This window comes from Vitis vinifera, chromosome 10 (genome assembly GCF_030704535.1).
Source record: "Vitis vinifera cultivar Pinot Noir 40024 chromosome 10, ASM3070453v1".
Taxonomy (NCBI): domain Eukaryota; kingdom Viridiplantae; phylum Streptophyta; class Magnoliopsida; order Vitales; family Vitaceae; genus Vitis; species Vitis vinifera.
The window spans coordinates 12,451,068-12,466,475 of NC_081814.1; the positions used below are offsets into that span (position 1 = coordinate 12,451,068).

Genomic DNA, 15,408 nt, shown 5'->3' on the forward strand with positions numbered 1-15,408 from the left:
TAACTCATTTATTAAACAAGTAATGTCGCATTACCCGCGCATTATTAAACATATCGTTTCAAGTCGAGTAAATTTTCCCTATTTTTTACTTCAACTGAACATGACATGACCTATTGTTGGTCCTAACCACCAATTTATTACATAAATAGCACGAGATGACCTATTTTACTTATTTAATAAATGCGTTAAGTTAGATTTTATATAAATGAACATAAATAACCTATTAAAATGATTTAAATAACCTATTAAAATGATTTTAATCTATTAAATATATTAAACGCGGATATAAGCTAGAAAATTTATTTAAAATTTTGAATTTATAAAATATTATTTTTAAAATACTGTTTGTGTTTTAACTTTTAAATTATAATTTTTTTTAAATCTTAATCAATCTAGTATGTGTTTGGATACATTTTTTTTTTGGTATGAAATTAGAAAATTTTATATAAAAGTATAACAACTTTTACAAAAAGTATAAATTTGCATTTTTTTTTTTTTGGTAAAAATTGTTTGATAGCTCAATTTTTTAAAACCATTTGTAAAATTATTATATCTAAACCTACAAAAGTTCTTAATTTTTATAAAAATTATTTACAATTTTCTAATTTTAAAAACAGAAAACATGGATTCTATCAAAGACACTTAATTATTTAATTTTAATTATATATACTTAGTAATATAGAAAATAAATTAAAATTTTTATTTACATTTGTTTAGTATTTTACATAATGTTTTAATTATAAAAGATTTTTAATTTTTATAATGAAATATTACTTCGGTTATTTAATTTTTTAACTATATGATATTAAATTTTAAATTTTTAAATAAATAAAGTATTTTATATTTACATTTAACTTTTAAATATAAAATGAGTGATAAATGGTCATGTAATAAATGAGTTATTTTACACAATAAAGTAAAAAGGTTAGATGAGTTTAAGAGTTAATTTTGTGTATAAGATTATTTAAAAAAAAAAAAAGCCTAAAATTTTAATTTCTGATAGTGTTGAAAAAACACCATTAACTAAGAAATCTTATAAAGTACTTTTCGATATATACTGAAAGGTATATCATATAAATATTCAAAAAAAAAATTACCAATCAAATGACGTCATATATACGTATTTAATTCTGATAGTTTTGTATCGGAAGTATTTAATGGTGGGGATGAGAAGTTAGATAGGTTATAATCGGGTGATTTAATATTTTCCGGAAATGAAATTTAAAAGTGGACGGCGTTCATGCTTTGAGAGTAGACCAAATCTTGACATTTGATATCATGAAATTAAGAATGTAGGAGCATAAAATGACAAAGACGACATCAAATCTCAACCGACCCTCTTCCCAATCCCCGATTCCTCTTACCATTTTCCCAAAAACCCTAGACTCAAATATCTCTCCCCAGAACATTATCTCTTTTTCCAAACATGGATCCCCCAACTCCAGATTCAACCTCCAGAGAAGAGGAAGAGGAAGAGAGAAATTGGCAGGAATTGCCCCGAGATGTGACCTCAATGATACTCTCCAAGCTCAATGCCGTGGAAATCTTATCTAGTGCCCAGTTCGTCTGTTCTTTCTGGCGTAAACTGTGCAGAGAACCTATGATGTGGCGAAACATAGATATGCACAATCTGGGTGATCTTTGCGACTTGGGATACGATCTCGAGGAAATGGCAAGGCACGCTGTTGATCGAAGCGGTGGTCAGCTGCTCAGTATCTGTATCGATGACTTCGCTACTGATAATCTTCTCAATTATATCATTGATAGGTAATATTTGCTCTTTTCATATTTTTTGAATTTTTTTCTATTATAGTCTCTTGAATTTCATTTCATTTGGATTCTATGAGCCATGGTGTTAATTGGGTATGATTTCCATTGCGTTTTTCCTCGGTCGGGTTTGAGGTTTAGTGGAATTCACATACAGTTCCAAACAATCGTGTTTAAAGCAATCAAGTTGCGAATTTGGAATTTTGGGCGTCCAAATTCCAAGTGTAGGGCCACAATTACATGCAATCAAAGAAAGATTTAATGCTTTTGCGCTGATCGAGGCTTGCCCTATTGCTTAATTGAGCTATGCTCAGGCGTGCTAAAAGTTATCATGATTTCTTGATGTAAACATATATCCCAAAACAAGGAAAAAAAAAGGTTGTGGGAACGTAGTAATATATTTGTACTAACAGTTGGCTAACTTATCTAGGTAAGTAGAGTTTCAGGTCTCCAGTATTGGAACATTTGAGTGTGTCTTCTAAATGAGGATTTTCCCTCTTAATTTCAGTGACATCAAATTATGTGGACTTGTGATGCCACTGTATCCATATTGCTTTTGCCAATGCTTGGTAGCTGACTTATTCTATTGTAAAGGGCTGTATTTGAGGCACTTTTCTGTGATTTTTCCATGAAATTACTGAAGTTCACAGAAAATTGTCAACAGTTCAATGGGATAGCAAGCTTAAGATTTTTAAGAATTTACATGGTTTTAAATTGTTAAGCTTTGCATGTCAGTCTAGCTTCTATTAGGTTACTAATGTAACAACTTCACATTTGGCCCACCATTAGTGTTTTCAGTTTCAGGAAGAACAGGTCCTTGTGACTATGCAAATTCAATTGTTCCCATGTTGGTCTACAAAGGCCGCAGTAGTCTTCAAGATAAATTGCTTTCTGTCACGACACTCTTGAGGTAGAAAACATTTCTTATAAGCTGATTGTAGCGGTTGAAAGTTTCACCAACTTCTTTTTGTTACAGAGTTTCTGTTGTGCAATTTTCTTTTCAATTTTTTTTTGTTAGCAATCCCTGTATAGTAATTAGGCTGGTTACATAAGAAAGATTCATTACATGCCTCATTATTTGCACCACACATTGTTTAGTAATGCACCTATCCGATATAAGTTATCAATCTAATTTGACTTTTGTGTTTGGTTGCCAGTACTAGACTGGTAATTCACATCTGTATAGTATCATTTACTCCTTTTTTATCTTATCTTATTTTATTTATTTTATTTATTTATTTTTATCTTAGGTTGATGTGTATTATGTAGGGAGATTTACCTTTGACAGATAGGGAATAATGACGATGGCAGCTATCAGCCAACATATGCTGTGCATATGTTTCCCTTCTTTTTGTTTTGTGGGGGAGGGGGAGTAATCTGGGCACTAGAATTCCTAGATCAATGGTTGTAGTGCATGTACTTTCTGATTGAAAAAATAACCCAACCTGAGCACTGCATCTAACTAGACACTCACATTTATATGTTTGATATTGCTGGTGTTTACGGTCTTTTTCTTCCGTGTTTACAGATCCAGTCATATCAGACATCTTAGACTTGTATCTTGCTATGGCATTTCAGATGATGGACTGAGTGAAGGGATTAAAAGGCTTCCATTATTAGTTGAGATTGACCTTTGCTATTGCTCATTCTCAAAAGAGGTCCTGGAAGCTATTGGGCAGTGTTGCCCGCGGCTGAAGTCATTCAGATTGAACTGCCAGGGCTTCAGACACCCACACATAGAGTGTGATGAGGAGGCCCTAGCCATTGCACAAAACATGCCCGGATTGAAAAGCCTTCAGCTGTTTGGGAATAAGCTGACAAACAATGGTTTGCTGGCTATTCTTGATGGCTGTTGTCATCTTGAATCCCTTGACCTGCGTCAATGTTTCAATGTAAATTTGGGAGGGAATTTGGCGAAAAGATGTGCTGAACAGATAAAAATTTTGCGATATCCCAATGACTCCACTGATGACTACGAGTTTGATGCTGAAATTCATGATGATGCTTCTTTTGATGAAGAATACCCATCTGGGATTTCTGACCTTGATTTATTGTCTGATGGTGACTACTATGACTTCTCTGATGGCAGCGATTTCTCTGAATATGATCCCTCTGATTATGATCCATTTGAGCAGCATCATTTTTATGATTAATGGTTTGTTGATTAAGTTAAAGTCTTCCCATTTGAGGAAACCCAGGCTAAATGTGTACAATGCAATTAGCCCCATTCTTTCATCCATTATAAAATTTCCATCTCTGGAAGGGAGTTGGGAGGGGGAGGGGACTGGGGGTTCATTGAGTTGTCTTTATTGCGATATCGCTATGTTTTATTGAAGGGTTACAAGAATATATTTCCCATATGGCCAGTTTCAGCTTCATGCCACTCAGGTTAGATTCCAGAGTTTCATCGACAAACTTGGACAACCAAATAACTGCATTGCACTCAAGTAGCCTGGATTTCCTCTCGCTAGACCATTATAATGAATTACAAGTACTGATTTTCTTTTCTTATTTATTTTTGTTTTTGAAGCTTTGTAGGCGGGGGATGCAATAATCCCCATCATTTGCTTCTTGGGCGAAGATATCTGAAATGGCATTAGAAGGTTCCAGCAGTGCTCTTTTTGCAGGTTGCTGTTGATCTAACAAATGTGAAGCAGGTTTTGTTATCAGCATCTAGGAACAACAGTATGTTTAAGTTGCCCCTAACCAACCATCAGCATTCCTGTTTTCTTTGTCCATATTATACTCACTTTTCTGGCTTTCCTTTATCTGTCTTTCAGACATATTTCGTTCTTATTTTGATAAACATCTAGTGTTGTTTTATGCTTTGGTGACTCTTCTATTTTGCCTATCATGGAATATGATGTCATTGGGTTACTTCACAGGCATTATATTTGATGTACATGAAAAATATTGAGCTGCAACCAGTAGTAATGGTGGTGATGGTTCATTTGTTGACTGGTCTGTCTTCTGTCAATTGTGAAGAAGGCTATCTTGTGTGAGCCTGAGGCAAATGTTGTGGCCTATGGTGGCTGGCTTGCAGTGGTGCTGCCACCACCATAGCTGCTGTTCTCCTTTTTTTTTTTAATTATTTTTAAATTTTAGATGAAAAAGAAGAAATGCGAATGGAAATGGAAGGTGAAGGGAAGAAAACAGGTGTGCAGGAGATGGAGGGGAAGGAGATGGGGGGATTAGGGGTAGGGCTTTAGTGGTGGGTTTAGCCTCCAGGAGGTTTAACTGTGGAAACTAGTACCTCTTGAACTGCAGACTAAAATGATTGGTGGGCTGTAAACGTGTCCTAAATTGGAGTGGCAAGAATTATAATTGTGAGAGTAGAATAATACAAAGACAGCTTGATTAAAGTGTTTACTGGAGTTTGAAAATATGGAGGCTTAAAGTGCAGGCTGAGTATATGTAGTTGAAAATGTGGGGAGATCTGTTTCAGTGGCTAAATGAGTGGGAATCAAACAAGATAAAGAGCACAAGCCCGCAATGTCTGAGACGGATTGTGAAATGGACATGAAAAGATGGTTACCAACTCTTAAACCATTTTTTTGAAACATCATTAAAGTTGATAATGTCAGCCTCCACCAGTGTCTTTTCTGAACCAAATGATTATGTAGAGCAAACCTCAGGTTTTCACTAACCACTGTCCATTTTCAGGATCCTGTCTTTTATAATTATTATTGTTATTCAAAACTATATAGTGCAAAATTATTTACATGTTTACATCATCAGCTATTCCTGGGTTCCCTCTTCCCTCCATTTTAAGTTTTCGGTTTTCCATTAACAAATGTTCAACTATGTACAACCTTCTAGGAAATATAATCTGGCCTTAGGAGATGGAGATTCCTTTCTCATTTCTTAAAGTAGAATTTTGATTCATAGCGATTCACATATACCTTGAGCCATTGCTCAAATTGAAGGGTCGCACTTGATTTAGTTACCACTGATTACTTCGTCCTTCCTCAAATGTGTAAATAGCTAGATGTTGTTCTTCTATTTGTATACTTCAATATGAAGATGATTGTCCTTTGCTTGTGGTCCACTTTAGGTATCCCGTATGCATCCATACAACATTCTCTAAGGGTGAGCATATGAATTGGCTTATCATACTCCTTGCCTAGGATATATAAGGTCTTGTGAGGATAAATATATTAGGGCCTGTTTGGTTCCTACTTTCAAGAACTGTTTTTTGTTCTTGAAAGCAAAAAACACAAAAAAACTTGTTTAGGAAAGGGGGTGTGTTTTTGTTTTTTGTGTTTTCCGTGTTCTTAAAAACCATTTTTTTGAGAACAATAAAAAAATGTTTTCATTGTTCAAATGATAGATTGTTTTTCGTGTTTTCTCTTCTTTTTTTTTATGTTTTCTTAACTGTTTTTTGTGTTTCCACAATGATTCACCACACCCTCACATGCAAACCCTTTCTTTTTCCTTAAATTATTGAAATTAATATACTTACACATGATGATAAAGTCATCATTTGTTTAAGAAAATTATAACTGATGTAAAATTTTCAAAATGGAATAATTTTCTTTTAATTTAAATGAATTGTGCATATGAAAATTATTTATATATTTATAATATCAAGTTAATGGAAGAAAACACTTTATTAATTAAAAAAATAACTTTCAAACATGTTTTTGTTTTACTTATTTTAAAAACTTTTTTATTAACTCAACCAAACATGTTTTTTTTGTTTTTAAGAACAAAAAAGTTGTTTTTCAAAATTCAGTTCCCAAATGATTTTTTTTTTTTTTTGAAAACACAAAAAATTGTTCTCAAAAAATGGTTTTTCAGAACAATTATAAAAAACAACAATCAAATTAGTTTCCTAACCGGTTTACGATACCTTTCTTTTTCTATTGGGTTTACCACCATGATTGCTCTCACCTTATGATTTGTAATAATTTGTGTTTTGGTTAGTAGCATTTTTCACGTACTTCCTCATTCGATTGTAAGATCTTACCTTATATTTTAGAAAAAAGATTTAAAAAACATAGGGTGAGACAATTTTGACTTACAATGGTATACGTGCAAATGTGGAGGGATTTGGTCGGTGGAATTAAACAAAATGTAGAGCAGAAGGCAGCAAAGACGGATCGATTTTGAATTGCACTTTGGCTTGATATCATGAAATGGAGATGGGGGGAAAGCCATGATGAATATCTTACATTTTGCATGCAGGCAGGTTTTGATGCCTAAGAGTAAGAGAACTCAGCTCCAAAAACTGAAATAGAAGATTCTGAATTTTTTAATTAATTAAACGTCTTTCTTTTCCTCAATTCCTTAGTAGAAACTAAGTTGAACTCAAGGTTTAAAAGGGTGCCTTTATAGCTTTTGAATATAAGTAATCTAATTTTGAACTAAATTTAGGTTTCATAACCATTACCTTAATTTTTTTGGGAAACTTGTGTTTTGATGGGGGGCATTTGGCAAATATATACTTTTTGGAACCCAACTTTATGAAATCTGAAAATCTGTTTTTAATATGAAAAATTATATCTTTTTTATATCTAAGCCAGGTGCATTTTTTATACCGAGATTGTCCTTTTTTTTTCCTCCCATACCCACCATCCGCCTCTCCCTCCCTCCCTAGTGAAACTGGCCGGCTGGTGTCATCACCAATCGCCACTCACACCTCTCTCCGGTCGGCAATCTCCCCCTCTATCCCTTTCCATTCCCTCTTTCTCTCTCTTTACTTCCCTTTCGACATCACCAAGAAAGAAGAAGGTAGTGGCAATGGTGGAGAACCAGGGCCGGAGGGAAGAAAGCATAGTTGGTTGCCATTGACGGCGGCAACCAGCAACTCTCGCGATCATTGACGGCGACGGCGGAAGCAGAAAAAAAATCCCCGTTTGGTCCCCAAGAAAATCTATCCCCCATTTGATTTCTGAGAAAATTCATCCTCGTTTGATTTTCGAGAAAATCCATGCAAACCCCAAGGAAAACAAAAAAAATTGCTTTTTTTTTTCTCCTTGTGTTTTCTAGATATTTTCTAGGGGTCTCTTTACTTTTGTGCTATTGGATTTAAATTTCATGAACCCTAAATCCAAGATTTTTAAGCCAGGCTGAAAAACATAACCTTTGCCTGTCAATCGGTGATGACGTCAATCGGCCGGTTTCGCTGGGGAGGGAGGGAGAGGCAGATGGTGGGTACAGGAGAAAAAAAAAAGGGCAATTTCGGTACAAAAAATGCAATCGACTTAGAATGCATAAAAAAGATATAATTTTTCATATTAAAAGCTGGTTTTCAGATTTCATAAAGTTGGGTTCCGAAAAATATATATTTGTCAAATGGCCTCATCAAAACACAAGTTTCCCTAATTTTTTAGCATGAATTTATTAGGATTTTAATTTTCTGATTATATCTTTTATTTTTAAAAAATAAAATGAAATAAAATAAAATTAGGGGTCACTCTGAAACTTTTTCAAAATAAAAGAAATTCTTCATTATAAAGGAGTTTAGTCACCAACATTTTTCATTTTTCATCACTTATTCCTTCTACTTAAATCCATCCTTGAGCAACTAATTTACTAATTTACCATTTTATCATATGAATTATAAAAACACAAAGACACAAACAAAAAGAGATGATTAACATAATAAATCAATAGGATATTACATATTATAATAAATCTTTTAAAATGGGACTGAAAGATGAGCAAAAAAATAGTAAAGAAAGTAATTTTCTCATGCTTAATTTTATTATAAAAACTATTTTTAAAAATTAAAATTAATTAAAATTTTATATATTTTTAAATTATATAATTTTACATAAAAGAGAAAAAAATAAATGAAATAAATTTAAAACATGTGTAAAAAGAATTAATTGATTTAATTTTTTGTATTTTCCTTTTCTCCTAATTTTTCCTTTTTACTTTATTTTCCTCAAATTTTCCTAAAACTAAACATAACCTTAGACTTTTGTTGAAATAATATTAATCCACGTAAGAATAAGAGCATAATTATTATAATTGTTGTGAGGTAAAAATAACCCATACACAACAATTCTAAGTGCCTATTCACAAACGTTGCCTTCACATATCATTATTTTTCCTTTTGTCATTTATATTATAATACCATATAATTTTTGTTATTATAATTGTCATAATTTCTCCTTTTTGCTTTTTTTTTTTTTTAAAAAAAAAATTCTTAATATAAATATGATTTAACAAATAAATCCAAATATTCACTATTTCTATTCCATGTAAAGAATTAGCCTAGTTGCACATACTTTTTCAGTCTCCCATTTCAACTCTATATAAACCTAGGATGGGGCATGTATACTAAATCGTCATCAAGGAGAATATGAAGGGAGGAATGGTCGGGAAGTTTGTAATGGTTGGTTTGATGATTGGGTTGTTTGTAGGGCAGTCCACAGCCTCTTTTGGAAGCTGTTATTCCAATTGTTTTTCTCTCTGTCTTCTACATTTAGACTCTCCTGTCACATGCTCCGTTAAATGTCTGGCAAAATGCATCAAAATTCCCTCGCCTCTCCACCCTGATTCCCTTCACTTTTGTAAGCTTGGTTGCGCTCTCAAATTGTGCTCTAATATCAGCACCAAACAAAATCCCGGTATGTCTTTTTTTTTTTTTTGGGAGATTGTAACGGGACGGGTTAACTAATTGGTCCCATTCCAGTCCCGTTCATTTTATTTAAAATAATTCTCATCTTCATCCTAATAAAAGATTAAACAAGGTGAGACATGATGGAATACCGTAAAAATATGATTCATTGTCATCCCTATTCCTTCTTAGTCCCTATCTGGTTTCTTTTTCTAATAGTTTTCTTGTTTGTATTTTCCAGGTGTGGCAAAGGTGGAAAGCTGTGTGAACTCATGCCCAGGGACATGCAGCGAGAATTATTTATCTCCAATAAATTAAGCTTCATATTCCCTTATAGATAAGGGTGGAGTAATTGTTCTGATTAATGTGCACATTTTCAACTTGGTGAATAATTTTATCTAAAGATGCTTCAACTTGATTGTTGTTAGTTGAGGTTGTTTAATGATGGGTTGCTAAAGCAAATAAATGGACACATTCTTCTTTCTTTTTTTTCTTTTTCCTTTTTTCTCTATTTTTGTTTTCCATTTTTGGAATTATACGTTCATATTTGCATCACAATTAGCCCTTTTACTCCATTTTTTGATAGTTTATTTTTATTGTACAAAAATATGAGATCATTATAGAAATAAACAATATCAAAGTATAAAAGAAAATAATATCAAGATATAAATGAATAAAAATAAGGCATAAAATAATAGGATTTGTATGATAAAAAAAATGAAACTCGAGTGCAAAATAGTAAAACTATTAAGGAATATGATATGTATATTAAACTCAAATTTTATAAGTTTAAATTTTTAGGAAACTTGATAGTTCATTATGATATCAGAACTTTTTGGTTGAGGTCACGAGTTCATGTCATCTCTCTGTGTTTTTTTATATGTATTCACGAGTATGTGGCCACATATGAAGAGAGTGTTAAGAAACATAATATGCATACTGAGCTTAAATCCTACACGCTTTAAAAAAAATAAAAAATAAAAACTTAAATTAGAGGTATGCAGGTATGATATCACCTTATTGATGATATATTTTCGATCTATACTGAAAAAAATGCATTTATTGATGTTACCTCTTTAATGGGTACCAACTTTGTTTTTTGTGTTTTCTATGTTCTTAAAAATCATTTTTTTTAGAACAATAAAAAAATGTTTTCATTGTTTTTTTTTTCCTTCTTTTTATGTTTTCTTAACTGTTTTTTGTGTTTCCACAAAGGTGAGCTCTATCCAACCACCACACCCCCACCCGCAAACCTTTTCTTCTTCCTTAAATTATTAAAATTAATATACTTACATATGGTGACAAAGTTATCCTTTATTTAAGAAAATTATAATTGGTATAAAATTTTTAAAATGAAATAATTTTAAAAAAAAATTAAATGAATTATGCATATGAAAATTATTTATATATTTATAATACCAAGTTAATGGAAGAAAACACTTTATTAATTAAAAAAATAACTTTCAAACATGTTTTTTGTTTTACTTGTTCTAAAAAAAAATTTATTAACTCAACTAAACATGTTTTTTTTTTTATTTTTGAGGATAAAAACTGTTTTTTAGAATTCAGTTCTCAAATACAATTTTTTTTTCTGAAAAAAAAAAAAAAATTGTTCTTAAAAACTATTTTCCAAAACAGTTTTCAAAAACAGCAACCAAACAGACCCTTAGTTTCCCAACCGGTATGATACCTTCCTTTTTCTATTGGGTTTCCCACCATGATTGCTCCCACTTTTTGATTTGCAACAATTTGTGTTTTGGTTAGTAGCATTTTTCACGTTCTTCCTCATTCGATGGTAAGATCTTACCTTATATTTTGGAAAAAGATTTCAAAAACATAGAGTGAGACAATTTTGATTTACAATGGTATACGTGCAAATGTGGAGGGATTTGGTTGGTGGAATTAAACAAAATGTAGAGCAGAAGGCAGCAAAGACGGATCCATTTTGAATTGCACTTTGGCTTGATATCATGAAATGGAGATGGGGGGAAAGCCATGATGAATAATATCTTACATTTCGCATGCAGGCAGGTTTTGATGCCTAAGAGTAAGAGAACTCAGCTCCAAAGATTGGATTTGTATGATAAAAATAAATGAAACTCGAGTGCAGAATAATAAAATTGTTAAGAAGCATGATATGTATATTGAATTCAAATTTTTAAAAAATTTGATAATTCGAACTTTTTGGTTGGAGGCCACGAGTTCGCGTCACCTTTTTGTATTTTTTATTTGTATTCTCGAATATGTGGCCACATATGAAAAGAGTATTAAAGAAACATAATATCTATACCAAACTCAAATCCTACATCTTATTGATAATATATTTTCGATCTACACCAAAAAGACGCGTTTATTGATGTTACCTCTTTAATGAGCACCAATTTTTGTATTTGGTAATTTTTATGGGGCATACGAAAATGGAAGAAAGGCCTTGTATGGTATGAAGTAAAAATTGAAATGGGGTTGGGTGAGGTTAAATGAGTAGGACAAGTGAGAGGAATGCAGGCCTACGTATCATCTTAGTGAAGAATAGAGCGTAGGCACAAGTTACGGAGCATGGGAGTGGCATTGACAACGCCGTCTTTGCCAGGACGCTGGAGCCTGGAGAGAGTACGTTCTCTGAATCCAGAGATCACCACTAGCGGTTTAACTAACACATTCCCCCACCCCCCTCCATTTTTATTTTATTCAAAATTAAATTATTTTAAGTAACGCTTTCAAACTCATTCTGAACTATTACGTAGAATTATCTTTTTGTTTATTTTATTAAAAATAATTTTTAAATCTTAAACTGACAAAATTTAAATTTAAGTTTTAATTCGCTTTGAAGTATAAATAAAAAATAAAAGGTAATTTATTTGACAACAAGTTCTTGAATTAAAACACAATAAAGTATTTTTCACCGTCATATTCAATTACTTTTAATTAAATTTATCATTCAAAATTAAAACTAGAAGTGTATTTTATTATTACTTCCACATAGATTATTATAGTAAATGTGTATTGGATTCTTGGGATAATCACGAGACATTTATAGGATTTTTGGCTATATTTTAATTAAAAAAATGCGATGTTATGGATGGTCAATCGCAAGCAAAGTTGCATCCTTCTAAGGCTTCCTAATGGGCATGGTATCACCAAAAACCATGAATTAAAGTTTTCTTAGATATTATTTTATTTATTGAATAGGATTGTTGTACGAGATTTATCCATGATTTCTTGCGTTGACCCAACTGTCCAAGCTTGCTGATAAAATGGGCTTGACCTTGCTTAGAGGCCCAACTCATTCGAATTTTGGGCCAGCCCCTTGAAAAAATGAAACCGTATCCACCACGACTGGACAAAAATATACTTTCGGCCCGGCCTCGCATGTAAAGATGATTATGATCCTACCTTTCTCACAAATTAATTTAAATTATTTTAACAAAAAAAAAATTATAGGATTGTTTGAAATGGCCTTTTTATTTTCTAGAATATTTAAATAAAATTCTCAAATATGAGCTCCATATTTTTAAATTTAATTTATCTATATTTTGGTTTTTTTTATCTTAATTTTATCTCTTTTATATGTTTAGGTTATGTTTGGTTGATAGGAAATAATATGATTTTTTTTAATCAAATGATAAAATATGATATATATATATATATATATATATATATTATAGGATATCATATCTCATTGGATATGGTATACATATATTAAGATATAATTCCCAATAAAATATGATATATTATGATATAAATATTAGATGAATATGATATTTTAATGTAACATATCTAATAAAATATGTTATATTATATTTATATTTAATTTGTGAAATGAATAAAAAAAATCTAAAATGTATATTATTTTCAACGTTTAAAATAAAAATTATATCACACTCAAATATTTTCTATCTAAAAAATGAAAATTTTGTTATATTTAATAATATTTATGATTAAAACATTTAAACTTTATAAATTAAAAAAAATCATATTATGTTATTTAATATATAAAAAAAATTATATATCATATATTAATATTATTTTATAAATATTTTTTTAGTTTTTTATTTTTTAATCATAAATTTAATTTATAATAAAAATTCTTATTTTGTAAAATGAGTATATTAAAAAATAAATTAATTAATCATATAAATAAATTTTTGATACATGGGATATATATATATATATATATATATATATATATATATATATATATATATATATATATATATATCTTATATCTTATCATGGAATTAACATATTTCATTTGAAAGGGATAAAAATAAAAAATAAAATAAAATAAATTGATAATATATTTCACCACTTGTCCTATCTATGTTTGATTGAACATAAAATATGATATCATTATCCAAATATAAAATAAAATATAATATCATTTCTCATATTATATCTCATAGTATCTTAGATCAATCAAATATAGTCATTAGAAGGATATAGTATAAGATAAGATAAGACTTATCTCATGTTTGGATGGTAATAAGATAAATTATCATATCACTTATTTTATATTTAACCAAACATATGATAAAATAAATGATGTAATATATTACCCATTTAATTTTTTTCTCATGGAATATATTAATGTATGTTATGATATGAGATATGCATATCCCATATATCAAAATTTTATTTTATTTTTATCAATTTTTTATTTTTTTTAATATACTCATTTTACAAAATAAGAATTTTTTTATTATAAATTAAATTTATAGTTAAAAAGGAAAAATGAAAAAAATATTTATAAAATAATATTAATATATGATATATAAATTATTTTTATATATTAAATAACATAATATAAAAAATTTATTTGTAAAGTTTAAATTTTTTTTAATCATGAATATTATTAAACATAAAATAAATTTCATTTTTTAAAACAAAAAAAAATTAGAATATGATATAATTAGCATTTTAAACACTAAAAATAATATATATTTTATATTATGTTTTATTCATTTTAAAAATTAAATATAGACATAATATAGTATTACGTATCTTATTAGATATATTACCTTAAAATATCATGTCTATATGATATTTATATCTTAAGATATCATATCTTATTTAGAAATCATATTTTATCCGATGATTCAATAATATTATTGCTTCAATTTAGAGTTCTTAGTTACTTTGACGGAATGAATGTTATCAATGGAATAATTAAGTCATAATTCATTGGTTGATTGTATCATTAACTATTTCTTTATTTTGGTGCGAGGAACTTATCATGAATCCACTTGATTTCTGTCGCTTCTGTTATTGTTGTTGGATTGGTTGTAGGGCTTGCTTCTATTGGACCTGGCGTTGGTCAAGGTACTGTTGCGAGCCAAGTTGTAGAAGGTACCCCAAGACAACCCGAGGTGGAAGGAAAAATACGAGGTACTTTATTACTTAGTCTGGCTTTTATGAAAGCTTTAACAATTTATGGACTAGTTGTATCATTAACACTTTTATTTGTGAATCTTTTTGTTTAATTGTTTAATCCTAGAAATATGAGAAATACATTTTTATTTTTTTTATTTCCTTGGATGTGTTGCTTGCTTTTTAGAATTATATCAAGATTAAACTACTACAATTACTTATTCGTTGAGATCCATATATGATGATGATATTCTAAAATATAAATGTTCAATCTTATCATACCCCACTAACCAAACTTAGCATATATACTTTTAAGAGCATGGATCTGATAATCAATGAATGAAAATGAAAGAAAAAAATGAAAATATCACACATAAAAATGTGTACATGCGTGTACTCTGAAGAGGAAGGTAGCTTTCATGAGGCCCGGGGGACTTTAATGCTACACCACCAGTCTTTATCTTAGAGATTAACATATCAAGCCTTTTAATGTCATTTATGGTTTTGAATATGACACTTGAGATTATAAACAATGAGAGGTATTGTCAAATAATTAGGAGAATAATCCACTTAATTTAATGACTCCCCTCGTGTTTTTTTTCTTCCTTAATTTGTGAAAACTATCAATAATTAATGTGCTTAGGAGTGGGTGCTCAAGGCTCAAGATACTTGAACCAATTGCATCAAAATTAACTTTATTTAGA

The 15,408-nt window shown here is 30.2% G+C and overlaps 1 protein-coding gene across 1 annotated transcript; it reads left to right on the forward strand.

Annotated features, from left to right (window-relative positions):
* Positions 1–1,180: 1,180 nt before the first annotated feature.
* Positions 1,181–4,725, forward strand: LOC100265193 (F-box protein SKIP19). Its single transcript, XM_002274057.5, has 3 exons — positions 1,181–1,767; positions 3,296–3,922; positions 4,298–4,725. Exons 1-2 carry the CDS (start codon positions 1,427–1,429, stop codon positions 3,918–3,920), a joined length of 966 nt encoding a protein of 321 aa, XP_002274093.1. The 5' UTR covers positions 1,181–1,426; the 3' UTR covers positions 3,921–3,922; positions 4,298–4,725.
* Positions 4,726–15,408: the final 10,683 nt, after the last annotated feature.

Coding starts and splice junctions, on each gene's coding strand:
- LOC100265193 (XM_002274057.5), top strand. CDS start 1,427: ATGGATCCCCCAACTCCAGATTCAACCTCCAGAGAAGAGGAAGAGGAA. Junction 1,768..3,295: donor CTCAATTATATCATTGATAG/GTAATATTTGCT, acceptor CCGTGTTTACAG/ATCCAGTCATATCAGACATC.